The following is a 14,182-nucleotide window of genomic DNA, read 5'->3' on the forward strand; positions in this document are numbered from 1 at the left end:
CCACGTCAAAATCCAAGATGGCCGCCGCCATGTATGTCTGAACCTTGAGCAAAATATCTTGAAAAATAAACCAACTACTCACGTCTAATCTGGTGCGCGACTGTATCTAGGCATCAGGAAGAACGCTATTGAAAATTGGGTCGCCACATCAAAATACAAGATGGCCACCACCATATATGTCTGAACCTTGTGAGCGGAATATCTTGAAAAATAAACCAACTACTCACGTCTAATCTGGTGCGCGACTGTATCTAGGCATAAGGAAGAACGCTATTGAAAATTGGGTCACCACGTCAAAATCCAAGATGGCCGCCACCATATATGTCTGAACCTTGTGAGCGGAATATCTTGAAAAATAATCGAAGTACCAACTTCTAATCCGGTGTGTGGGTGTATCTCGGCATAAGGAAGAACGCTATTGAAAATTGGGTCGACACGTCAAAATCCAAGATGGCCGCCACCATATATGTCTGAACCTTGAGCGGAATATCTTGAAAAATAAACAACTACTCACGTCTAATCTGGTGCGCGACTGTATCTAGGCATCAGGAAGAACGCTATTGAAAATTGGGTCGCCACATCAAAATCCAAGATGGCCACCACCATATATGTCTGAACCTTGTGAGCGGAATATCTTGAAAAATAAACCAACTACTCACGTCTAATCTGGTGCGCGACTGTATCTAGGCATAAGGAAGAACGCTATTGAAAATTGGGTCACCACGTCAAAATCCAAGATGGACGCCACCATATATGTCTGAACCTTGTGAGCGGAATATCTTGAAAAATAAACGAACTACTAACTTCTAATCTGGTGTGTGGGTGTGTCTCCAACCCACTCGCAAATATTATCGACTCTTCCATGTTTTTTGCGTCTTCCACTTTGTCAACTCACATCACTTCACCGATGGGGGACCGAGGCGTAACGCTTGTTTGGGATTGCATTTGGGCGTTGCACGCCCAAAAATGGGCGCGGCAGGGCGGCCATATTGAAAAATCAATTTTTGTCATATATTTTTAGCACATATAAACTATATAGTTTGTGGTTCTATACTCAGAGGCAAAAGTTATTGTGACATGGAATTTTTTCATTGGTAATCTTGTGAATGAATTTTTGGATTTGAACCAGAGAAAGAGTGTGTTAAAATGGTCGAAGAAACGCAACCAAGCAGTTGTTGTTCGAATTGCACGAAATTTGCAAGAAGCATGACATATTCGAGAAAAATGGCCAGCAAATCAGCAATGTTCACTTTAAAAGGCCAGACAACCAGACGCTTATCATTTCCACTCAATGCAGTCTTAAGAAGTGCAGAAGTGAGAAAAACACCTCTATTCATCGTTCTGGAACAAGTTCGACATGCCACGCCTTGGGGAAAATGACAGATGGAGAGCTATAGGTGTGCTTCAGTCTGGTACCTCGCAGCGTGATGTTGCTCGTCGATTCAACGTCCATAGAAACACCATTTGGCACAGCTTCACCGAGCTGACGGTAGGACACGTGTCTACAGGTGCACAGATGAAAGTTACATCAGGCCATGTGTTCTGGAAGGGGATCGTTTTGGAGGTGGGGGCGTTATGATCTGGGGTGGGATAACAGCTGCAGCAAGAACGCCAATGATTGTGATTGAGGGGAACTTGAATGCTGTGAGGTACCGAGACGAGATTTTGCAAATGGCCGCTTTACCGTTTTTGCAACAGAACGGCCCTAGAGTGACGTTTCAACACAATAACGCCAGACCACACGTTGCTCGAGTTGTACAGCAGTATCTTAATCAGAACAATGTTAATGTGTTACCCTGGCCTGCAAGATCCCCTGATTTGTCACCCATTGAACACGTCTGGGATGAAATGGAGCGACGTTTACGACATCATCCGAATCCTCCAAAAACGCTGCAGGAACTCCGCCAAATCCTTCCTCGGATATGGAATGATCTTCCCAAGGACTTTCATCGACGTTTAGTGGCCTCAATGAGGCGGAGGTGCCAGGCCTGCATCAATGCACAAGGTGGACACACTCGCTACTGACTGTGTGAACTTGCTTGTGAACCCCCTCTTGTGTTGTGGCTCATTTGCATATGCCAGGTGCACTGTTCTTATGGACTGTTGATCGTTCCCATACCTTGAAACATTTGTCTTTCCATGTAATAACATTTCATCCGTGGCAGTAAAAATTTAACACTGATTCTGTTTGTTGTTTGTGTGTCACAATAACTTTTGCCTTTGAGTATATTATGCATATTATAACCATATTGATATAGACCAGTTGAGTTCAGGTTCCCTGGAACCTCTCTAGTTTTTTAATCATTCACTTGTCTACACTGGCGAAGGCTCATGTAGGCGCTTCGCCCAAAATTCCATGCAGTACAAGGACATCTTGGGATATTGATATACTTGTGCATGAATTATAATGGCATTAGCAGAGTTGTTATCTGCAGAACTAGCAACGGTAGCCTCCCTACGGGCGGGGCTTCAATTGGGAGGCCCAAATGAAAAGGCAAAATATCAGAAATTGAAGGCTTTTTTCATTTTAAACGATTTATATAAACATCCGTTAAATCGTATCACATGCAAATCATCAAAATCTAAACAGTATTTGTAGAATTTCAATAAAAGCCACATCACTGTTCATATCAGTAAATATTATTCCATCATGTTTGGAAAAACTGGAAAATTGGAAATCTTACTATAATTCACCAAATGTCCGTCAGTCCGTTCGAAGGTACCGCAAAAACGGCTCAACTGATCGCAACGATATTTTGGTTGGGTATTCCTGGGACCGCCTGGAGTAAAATAGGCTATATTGTTTTTCCTTAAACGATATTTTCTTAAACTTATTATTATTATTATATTATTTCCTTAAACTTAAACTATATTTTTCCTTAAACTATTATTGCTATATTGTTCCTTAAACCCTGGGATGTACTAAAATTAATTACAGGCGAGGACATTCGACAGAGGGACGTAAAGGTGGGATGCGCATGGGGGCAGACGTGCATGACAGGATGATTGCGATTGGGAATATTAATGAACAATTTAGCACTTGGTGTTAAAAGCTCGGATGCTCAGCTTTGTCTCGAAGGACATGGCCCGGCAGTGGTGATAATCTCGCTTATTATAAGTGCTAACGATCTTATTACTTTAGGTATCCGCAGTGTAATGGCATTTCCCATTAATTTTGACCGTGATGTCAGTGATTGTTTGGAGGACTTGCGTGCTGTGATTTTTGTGCTGTGAGGGTTCCCTTGATTTGCACAGGTTCATCCCATTATGGAGACATTGTCTTGACTGGGTTGGCTCAATGCTATTTGTAACGATACATTTTTATCCACAGGCATCGCTGATGTGCTGTTTTGGGTGTGGACAATAGACGGCACATTTGATACTTTGTGTGAACCACCTTTAGAGGCCATTTTTTCCCCGCAGAGCAGGGGGTTTTTTCGGGCCCTTTTCAGGCACCGTGGTCCCCTTTTTGAAGCAATGTTTTATGGCCGGATGCCCTTCCTGCCGCCAACCCTGTTAGTCGCCCCTTGCGACAGACAAGGAATTACCAGTGTACCGGTACTCAATTTGCCGACCTCGGAAGGATGACAGGCTGAGTCAACCCCTCTGGCAATAATTCAGCGATCGACCAGGATTCGAACCCAGGATCCTAGGACCCCAAGCCTGCACCCTAACCGCTAAGCCAACACCAGGCTACATTTGATACTTTGTGTGGCCAGGAGTAATCCACGGCACCACTCACGGTTGCTCTCCCATGTTCTTTGTCGTTTTGGCGAATTATTGGCAGGTTCCTCATCGGACGCGAAAAGCCCGGACAAGAGAGCGAGGTTTCGCGGCTCATAAGCCAGACTCTGGAGCAAGAACGGCGTCAACGGGAGTTCTTTGAGCAGCAATATGCGCATTATCGCTGCGAACGGGGCGACGACGACGACAACGATGACGACGATGAGGAGGTAAACGAGTCTTGCAAAGAAAGGCACCAGACACAGAGTCCTCAATGCATTTCTCTTGAAGATCCCCCATCCACTCGGCCATTATGCGCTGCTGCCAAAAGATTATTTGGTTATCGAATCCCTGGCCAGACACACTGGCCGAGGGCTTTGTGAGCTCTAACAACATGGCTTTGGTCAGGGCACCATGGGAGTCATGTATAGTATTTGAGTTTCCGTGCACTGGTCATCGTTGGTACCTTCTAAAGGTCAGCTGTGAAAAGGGCATTTTCCTTGCTCTTTCGGTAAGACACAGGGAAGTTATCGGTGTTTATTTACTAAATTAAAAATCCTTAAATGCTCTTATAACCCAGTTATATTCATCTCAGAGTCTTTCTTTGGGATCAAATAACTTTAGCTATGTGAAGCCACATACGGGACATTAGATGGCACACATTAACCAGTAATTGGTTAAACGGAGTTAAATGAGGCGGCATGTGGTTTGCCCTCTCTTTGTAGAAACTTTTTCCCACCCTTCATGCCATTGTTTTTTCAAGTCGATAACCCAGGGGATCTTGGGAATTACAATCTGGAGGTCTGGCATCCCAGAACATCATACAATGTCATTCCTCATCTTCTCAGGCTATTTGCACGTCACAAAGGTCATAAGTTATACATATGTTCGCTGCTAGTGTTGCGATCCACCTGTAAAGGGATGCCCATGAGCTCCAATGGGGTTTGCAAACCTGATGAGAATCTTATCGGATCCCATAAGACATTGTATGAGTTTTTTTGTAAGGCCTTCCCCCTCCGCCCTCCTAACCCTACATCCCTCCTGGTAATGTTTTGAACCTTTCCACTTTCTCCTGTCCTGTCCAACATCAATGTTTAAATGGTTGCTCTCCCAATTCTCTCAATGTTGCTTTTTCACATCAAGGTGCCTTCGTTTTGTGTCTGTTTGGAAGCATGCTGTTTCAGGGCAGAGCGATCCTCACTATCTCACCAGCCCCATCTCACCATGCCATCCACTTGGGTCCATCCTCATGCGCTTCCCCAATCTACCCCTCTCCCCCACCCCGGTGTTGCACCTGTAGAGAGCGCTACTCGACTGCCTGATCTCAAACCATGTCAACTCCAACAACAACAACAAGCACACTTCATCGCAGGTTTGTCCGAGACGTGTGTTGCACCAGGTGCTCGCAAATCCCTCTCGTTACCGGTTGAACAAATCGAGCATTTTAAACAAGTACCGTGATATACCTTAGCAGGTAGGCGCCGTAGTAATGGTGTAATTTGTTTGCGATGGATTTTATGAAGTTACGAATGAGCACTTGCCCACTTTTCCCAGCTCACGTAGATTGAGGACCCCACCTGGAGGCCATTTCTTGCCATGCAAGATGTTAGGCCCAGAGAGTGCCAGCCAGTAAATCGTGCTAAAGACAACCTCAAGTCAAAATGTGTTTTTATCGTCACGTTCTGAAGGAGCAGACCGGCTGTAGTTGTTGATTTGAAAGATGTTTAGTGTGCAAGGAAGTAAAGAGTCTTTCTCACAGACAAAGCCGAAATGCGCGGAGGTATTTGTGAAGTAGGCCGGATATAAATGCTGTTCGACATTTTTCTCCGAGTAAATCGATGCAGCTTGTTCTGATTCATCCAGTCAAATGAAGTCGGTACGAGTTTATAATCGAAAAAGATGGACTTGCAAATCGCTAGAGCCGGCGTTTCGGCGAGAATCCGCTCGCATTGTTCACGGCAGATGTCGGAGCGAAGAAGAAGAAGCCTGAAAATCACTAAGTGATCTCAACCGTTGGGAGGGTGAATTGGAGCAGACGACATGGGAGAGATGTAATAGCCTTGTCCCAAGTCCGTGACAGATTAAATTGCTAACCGCCCCTTTTGTTGAGAGGTGGTGAATATACGAACTTGAACCTGCAAGGTCACAGCTTTGATAACAGTCAAGTGGACATCTTGGACAGAGAAAAACAAGTGCTTTGCTCGTGGTGTACAGGAATCCATTTGGGAAAGGGTTGACTCACCATCTCTCAACAAAAGGGGAAGTTTGCGACTTAATCTGTCAAGTACGTGAGGCAACTCTATTACAGCTCTCCCCCGTCGTCTGCAATCGTCACGGGGCACCCGGATTGGTCAACAGACCGATTCACTCCAACAATGGTTGAGGTCACGTGGCGATTTTCAATCTTCTTCTTCACTTCAACATCTGCCGTGAACAAGGCGAGTGGATTATCGCTGAAACATCGGCCCTCCCGACCTGCAAGTCCAGTTTTTTCGATTATAAACTTTTACTGACTTTTCTCCTAGTGTTTTTCACCTCTTCCTATTTTCCAGTTATCTGCGGTCATCACCTATGAGGTTATAATGTGTAATGGTATCACATTTATGGGCAAATAATGTACTCAAACCCCGAGCACTTTGTGTTGCTAACCTGTCCTCATTGGCTGTTTAAGTTTCTCCTAATTTGCTATTCCATGCGTGCCGTTCCAATGTAACGAGGATTACGGTTGCTGTGAAATATTTCCGGGTTGAAAAGGTTGTTGAAACTTTGGTCCTTCGTGGTACAGCCCAATGTGGTGACTCATGTGGAACAGTTTCATATGGTTCAACAATATGGTCCAAAGTTGATGAGTTAATGTTGACCTACTTGAACCTCGACATCCATTCACAATGTTAATTTGGGGAAATTGATTTCTGTATCTCTCATATTTTAATATTGCTTTGTCTGACCATTTCCGATATATCACTTGTGGCACCATTTGTCTTGCTTAGGCCTGTTTGGCATTCCAATCCTACGACCTGGTTCATGATGATGGGATGACTGGTTCAAATCCCATGTTCTGTATCTCAACACTGTAATTTTCTTGTACTTCCATGTAGAGGTACATTGACATCTCCTAATGTCTTTGTTCTACATTAGTAGGCAGTTAAGAGGAAGCATCGTTCATTTTTTCAGGAAAGCACCAAATTTGGCACAGATGTAGAATGGACCTATACAATTGTTTTCCTGAGGGGTGCCCAAAAATTCAGAAAATTCAAAAAATCCAAAAAAATGTCCTGGATGCCATGAAAAAGGGGAGAAAACGGGTATTGATTCGAACTGTAGATTCTGATATTGTGGTCTTGGCAATAGCACACTACTTTACCTACCAGTCACACGGTGTGGAGGAACTCTGGATTGCCATTGGCACTGGTAAAAGCTACCGCTACCTTGCCATCCATAAAATTGCCACCAGCCTTGGCCGCAGGAATTCCGAGTCTTTGCCATTATTTCATGCCTTCACTGGCTGCGACAGTGCCATTTTTTGCCCAAATTGGGAAAAAGACAGCCTGGAAGGCTTGGGAGGCATACCCCAGCATCACGCAGACCTTTCATGCTCTCGCTTATAGGCCATCTGTGGACGCTATTACTATGGAACTGCAGAGCATAGAAAGATATGTTGCCATCCTCTATGACCGGACTACCGAGATAAAGACAGTGAATGACATGCGCCGACACTTGTTCACGAAGAAGGCAAGAACAATTGATCACATTCCCCCAACAGCAGACGCCTTCGAACAACACCTAAAACGTGCATGTTTTCAGGCTGGACACGTATGGAGTCAGGCACTTGTGCCCTACCCAGAACTTCCATCACCAGCTGATTGGGGCTGGATGAAAACAGGGACTTCTTGGACACCAATTTGGACCACAATACCACTGATACAGGAGGCATGTTCAGAGCTTACAAGCTGCCGTTGTAAGTCGGCCTGTAAAGGCAACTGTAAATGCTCCAGGGCAAATCTGCCCTGCACATCACTGTGTGACTGCGATGGACAGTGCTTGTAGTACTACGCGTCTGTGCGAGAGCCTCCACCTTTCAAGTGCCCACAATATTTTAAGTTAAAACTGCAACTGTGTGTAACTTTGATTAATTAATACCATTCCATTGTTATCAGAGACCAATAAAACATTGTGTATCACTTGGAATTGAAATTTTACCGAAAATACTATGAGAGATTCAAGGAAAATGGAAACACCATGGCGGCCATTTTGAAATTAAAGATGATGGATGCCAATCTTTATGCAATTGATCCCATTGGATTCAGAGACCATGAAAACATGGGGTAAGACACTGGAACTGTGGTGTTATCGCTCATAGTATAGAAGTTATTGAGCGAAATAGGTCACAGAGGGCGGTCATGTTGAAATTCAATATGGCGACCACCAGGGGTTCTGAATTTTTGGGCGCCCCTCAGGAAAACAATTGTATAGGTCCAAACTACATCTGTGCCAAATTTGGTGCTTTCCTGAAAAAATGAACGATACACCCTATGTTTCGGTCTTAACTGCCTAAGTACATGGTATGATGTATCTTTATTGATTTTTTTTTTTTTTTACCGGATTATCTCTTGCTTTTGCCAGTTTTGGGAGGAAGGCATTTTATTCAATCGGATCACATTACAAGCACATGTCTGCTTATCCAAAGACCTATCATTCTGAAAGCATTGTATACGATCACCTGATCATGGGATCTGCCGTGATTGGCTTGTGAATACTTGTACTGATTCCTAATGCTGGCTCGATAGCCTGGAGGTATGTACACTCCCATTTAAACTATTTAGACTGCCTTCTAATCCCGACCCAACTATAAGGCATGCTAGACATCGGAAGATGGAGTTTAAAAAACAAATATTGTGGTTTGGGATGGAAGCTGAGGTGCCTGTATCCATTCAATATACAATTCAACACTCAGATGTGAATAAACATGAATTGCATTTCATGAGAACCCCCTCCCCCATCCCCTACCCCCCACCCACTCCCACCCTCTCGTGAAAAAGTAAGTACACCCCATGTAAAGTTTTGACTTTTTCAACATATTCCAACATACAGCTATTTGATCTTCATTTCAACAATATTGATGGATAAAGGTGATATAATATAACAAACTAGCAGAAGTACCCGGCATTGCCGGGTGGGGGAGGGGAGGGGGAGTGGGAAGGGGAGGGGAGGGGAACGGGGGGAGAGCGAGCCCCTTGGTAAAGCGAGCGATTTTTTTTGTCATAGCGTTCATAGCGTCATAGCGATTTTTTTTTTCATAGCGTCATAGCGTTCATAGCGTCATAGCGATTTTTTTGTCATAGCGTTTCATAGCGTCATAGCGTCATAGCGTTTTTTTTTTTTTTCATAGCGTTCATAGCGTCATAGCGTTCATAGCGTCATAGCGTCATCACGTGATCGCTCTGAGCGAATCAGCGCCCACCTGCTCTGATTCCATTGATTCCGTGTGCTGAAATGCGCTGAGGTAAATATGAATAAAAAATATGGATCGTCAAATATTTTGAGTTCGGCCATGTTCGTCCCAGGCTCAATGGCCATGTCTATGCCAAATATCAAGCACGTAAGCCTCTCCGTTTCGGAGTCTATCGGTAACATTACACACACACACACACACACACAAACTGTGTTTTATATATATATATATATCATGAAACATTTACATTTTGTAGTCCATTGTATAATTTAAATAAACATAAATGCAAATTTCGCATGTGGAAAAAGTAAGTATATACATACATACATAGTCGTGGCAAAAAATATTTGCACCCTTGCACTTTTTTCAAACAACTCACAATGTTCTCAAAAATAAGTTGAAATTGACAAAAGTATTTGGTCTCCACATTTCTTTATTTCATTGTTAATATTACAGAACCTTTGTTTTTGGTTCAGAACTTCTTTTTTAAATTGGAAATACTAGGGCATGCCCGTACTATATATAAGCTAGGACGTGCCCGTACGTGGGTGCCCGTTCCTTGCCAAAAAAAAAAAAAAAAAAAAATTTGTGTAGGGGTGTGTGTGTGTAAACATCCTAGGGCGTGCCCGTACGTGGGTGCAAAAAAACATGCGTGCAAACAACAACAACAAAAAAAAACTTTGAAACCACGTGGCAGTAACGACCACAGAACCCCCCCCCCCCCCCTCTATTTACATGAATGGTTTGGTCCATTCGCAACGACCACAGAACCCCCCCCTCTATTTACATGCAATGGTTTGGTCCATTCGCAACGCCAAAGCGAACGGCGAACGGCTAAATCGCCATAGCTCGGTAAGTACTTGTCCGATTAATTTCAAACCTTGAAAAGGCACATCCTCGGGTCCCCACCAATATACCTGGCAAGTTTCAAGTATATCGGACCGGTAGTTGTCGAGAAATCGTTGTCGCATACACACACACACACATACACACACACATACACACAGAGATTAATGGAATTATAGATAGATATTCTTTTAAATTGGAAAATAAAAAGAAATGGCATTGACAAAATTATTCACACCCGAGTCTTAATATTTGGTAGCACGGACTTTGGACAAAATAACTGCGCTTCCTGCGTCAAGCACTTCCTATAGCCATGAATGAGCTTCCTATACCTCTCTAATGGCAGTTTGGCCCACTCTTCTTGTGCAAACAACTCCAGTTCTCCCATATTTGACGGGTGCCTTCTCCCAACTGCTGTTTTCAGATCTCCCCACAGGTGTTCAATGGGATTTAGATTTGGACTCATTGCGGGCCACTTCAGAACAGTCCAGTGTTTGGTCTTGAACCATTCCTGGGTGCTCTTTGAAGTGTGTTTGGGGTCATTGTCCTGCTGCAAGACCCATGACCTTTGACGGACACCCAGCTTTCTGACACTGGGTTAAACATTGTGCTCCAAAATGCCCTGGTAATCTCCCGATTTCATGGTGCCATGCACACATTCAAGGTACCCAGTGCCAGAAGCAGCAGAGCAACCCCAAAACATCACTGAACCCCCTCTATGTTTGACTGTAGGGAAGATGTTCTTTTATTTGAAGGCTTCATTTTGTTTTGTCCAAACATAGAGATGGTGTGCTTCACCGAAAAGCTCTAATTTGGTCTCATCTGTCCACAGGACATTCTCCCAGAAGGATGTTGGCTTGTCCAGGTGTATTTTGGAAAACTCCAGTCGGGCTTTCTCAGCAGTGGGGTCCTCCTGGGTCCCCTACCATATAACCCCCTTTATTTGAGTTGGCAACGGATGGTGCGAGTTGAAACTGTCGTACCTTGTGTCTGAACATCCGCTTGAATCTGTTTGGCAGTTGGTCGAGGTGCTTTCTCCACCATTCGAACAATCCTTCGCTACAATCTTCAAACAAGTTTGGTCTTGCGGCCACATCCAGGGAGGTTGGCTACAGTGCCATGGGCCTTAAACTTCCTGATGACATTGCATACGGTGGACATAGGAACATCAAGGTCTCTGGAGATGCACTTGTAGTCTTGAGATTGTCCATGCTTGTCAACAACCTTGTGTCTGACCTCCTCAGACAATTATTTTGTTTTCTTTCTTTTCTCCATTCTCATTGCACAATGACACAAAACAGCAGAAAGGCTTCTTTTCTCTCTTGAAACTGGTTGAATGAGTGATTTTTATATTGCAGGCACCTGCATCTATCTCACTATCGGTGAGTTCATTTCCAAAGTAAAAGAAAATCACCTGCTTGAAATCTAATTATTTCGAACAACTTCTAAAAGGTGCCAATAATAATATCCAGGGCTTTTTAGGATTTGTGTGTGCAAAAAGCAAAGATTTAGCAATCGTTCAGCTTTTTTTGTTTTTGTTCCACTGCAAACCAAAGAAATACAAATGTGGATACCAAAATATTTTTAAATTTCAACAATTTCCTGGAAGAATTGGTGCATTATTTGAAAAAAGTGCAAGGGTGCAAATATTTTTGGCCATGACTGTGTGTGTGTGTGTGTGTGTATTTATATATACTAGGGCATGCCCGTACGTGGGTGCCCGTTCCTTGCCAAAAAAAAAAAAAAACGCTACCCGTACGCTCTACCCCGCCCGTACGCCCGTACGCCCGTAAACAAAAAAAACAACGCTCTTCGCTTCCGCCCTTCGCTCTGACTGAATTGGGAGAAATAATGCGCATAAGAAATCGAGAAATTATTATTTTCTCCGGAAGAAATCGAATTACGAACCGTAATGGCGCACGCGCTCGGCTCGGCTCGCTCTCACATCGGCCACGCCTACGCAACAACGCGTTCTGTGATTGGCTGCCGGAAGTGCAGTCTTCACTGTCCGGAAGGTCGCAAATCGCAGTTACGATGAATCGCAAATTAGTTTTAATTAGTTTTAAAACATAGTTTAACGGCAACATAGTTTTCCAACGTGAAATAAATGAATACGCTCTCAAATGTGCCGTCCGAGGCAGAGTCTGTTCGCCACGTTCGGCACACGTGATAGCTCGCTGCTCTCTGATTGGTTGAATCGTTTTTTGGACATAGCTCGGTAACTACTTCTCCGATTAATATGAAACCTTGAAAAGGCACATCCTCGGGTCCCCAGCAATATACCTGGCAAGTTTAAAGTATATCGGACCCGTGGTTGTCGAGAAACAGCGGTCACAGACATACAGACATACAAACGTACAAACATACAAACATACAAACATACAAACATACACACAGAGATTACTGGAATTATAGATATATATATATATATATATATATATATATATATATATATATATATATATATTGTTGTGGATATGAGAATGGTTGTTTTTTTTTTGTTGTTGTGTAAATTGTTGTAAAAGTATCGCCCTCCTTGCTCCAGTTATGTATAAAGGTCAAAGTGCGTCCCGTAATTAGTTCATAAACACCACACGTTAGCCAATCATAGATTTCCCCCCTTGTTGACAGTTATTTCCTTATTATGTGTATTAGGGTAAGGCCTTGTCTTCCATTAACTTAATACTCCATTGCACCGAATTCAAATAGATAGATCCCCTTTCATTCCCATTCCCAAAACTTCTACTGCCAACTGCATTTGCCGCCATTACGGCGTGGTCAGCTCGGGGAAGAAGGGCGTGCCCGCCCATCGTCATCAAGGGTGGAGTCAGAGGGCCTGCGCCCACCAATCGGGGCCGAAGCGAGCTCACCGATGGGCGTGTCCTGAAGGCCGGCGGCTTGATCGCCCGAGGCGTTATAAAAGCGCGCGCGCAAAAGCGGAGAAGTTGTTGTTGGACTAAGAGAGTTGAGAGAGTAGAGTTGAGTAAGGGATCCCTGAAAGAGCAGCTTCAGCCACCGCAGCTTCAGCCACAGCAGTTTCAGCCACCGCAGCTTCAGCCACAGCAGTTGCAGCCACCGCAGCTTCAGCCCCAGCAGCTTCGGGGCCTTGACGGCAGTTTCGAGCGAGGCCGCGAAGGAACGGCGGCTGCTAAACGCGCCGATCGAGAGAGGGCGGCGGCTGCTCATCCCCGACCCGACCGTGCTGCGGTTCCAGCTGGACCTTCCTCCCCCTCCAGCCATCCACCTCCTGCCATTCCTGTCATCATTCCCCACGTGAGTCTGTCTTTTGTTTGTGCTGTCCCAGGGTATTAATTAAGACTGTAGGTAAGCTAGCATTGCACTGTGTCTCTGAGTTCTTCTGTAAATTATTTTATTATCTTTCCTTCTCCTTGGTTTTTTTGGTCCTGTAAATAGTAAATAAATTATATTTGTATTCCTTACCCTTTGTCTTTCTTCTTCTTCACATCCTTCGCTTTAGTCTTTTCCCCATTGAATATCTGTGGCGCGATTCGGCCAACGTTCGGGAATCGGGTTAGTTGGGGTAACTGTTAGGGCCGCAGTGCCATCCGCTCGGCAAAACAACATCTTATCCGCGGGCCGTAACAATTGGTGTCAGGAGTGGGATCGGACCCGAAGCGCGCTTAACGCGCTCAAAATTACGAGCTGCCGAAATTTGTTTTGTTTTAAGAAAAACCTGAATTTTGAAATCGCGCCATGGCTAGTCAAGGCGATCGGATACCGGTGGGGGAACTAGAAGAGGGGTTAGGAGTAACCCAGGATCAGAGGGAAGAAATAGAGGAGAGCAATGAGGTGGTTGAGGAGGTTTCAGGCGCGCAAGATGGCGCCCTCGCGTACGAGGTTGCGGGCGCGCAAAATGGCGCCTCGCACATGGCTACGGTGGCCGCGCCCGCTGCACAAGTGGGAGGGATTGACATGCAAGCCCTCATTGCGCAGCTGCAAGCAGCTGTGCAGATGAGTATGGGAAACCAAATTGGAGGTTTGGAAAACAGAATGGGGGAGCGACTAGGAAATCAAATTGGGGGGCTAGAAGCTAAATTTGAGAGTAAATTTGAGGGGTTAGACAAGAAATTTGAGGGGTTAGACAAGAAATTTGAGGGGTTAGACAACGGGATAAAAGAGGTGAAGAATGGGTTAACGGGG

The 14,182-nt window shown here is 44.5% G+C and overlaps 1 protein-coding gene across 5 annotated transcripts in view; it reads left to right on the forward strand.

Moving 5' to 3' along the window:
• LOC137433759 (neurabin-2) overlaps positions 1-14,182 on the forward strand; it is a 286,357-nt gene that overhangs the window by 125,852 nt on the left and 146,323 nt on the right. For 3 of the 5 annotated variants that reach the window (XM_068126043.2, XM_068126045.2, XM_068126044.2), the window contains exons 7-8: positions 3,788-3,953; positions 5,024-5,095. The exons of 1 other annotated variant lie outside the window; for it this stretch is intronic. In XM_068126043.2, the coding sequence (XP_067982144.2) occupies positions 3,788-3,953; positions 5,024-5,095 (238 nt within the window). The remainder of the gene's footprint in view (positions 1-3,787; positions 3,954-5,023; positions 5,096-14,182) is intronic. One more of the 5 variants, XM_068126046.2, reaches the window with a different exon arrangement.

This window comes from Myxine glutinosa, chromosome 10, assembly GCF_964187855.1.
Source record: "Myxine glutinosa chromosome 10, kmMyxGlut1.1, whole genome shotgun sequence".
Taxonomy (NCBI): domain Eukaryota; kingdom Metazoa; phylum Chordata; class Myxini; order Myxiniformes; family Myxinidae; genus Myxine; species Myxine glutinosa.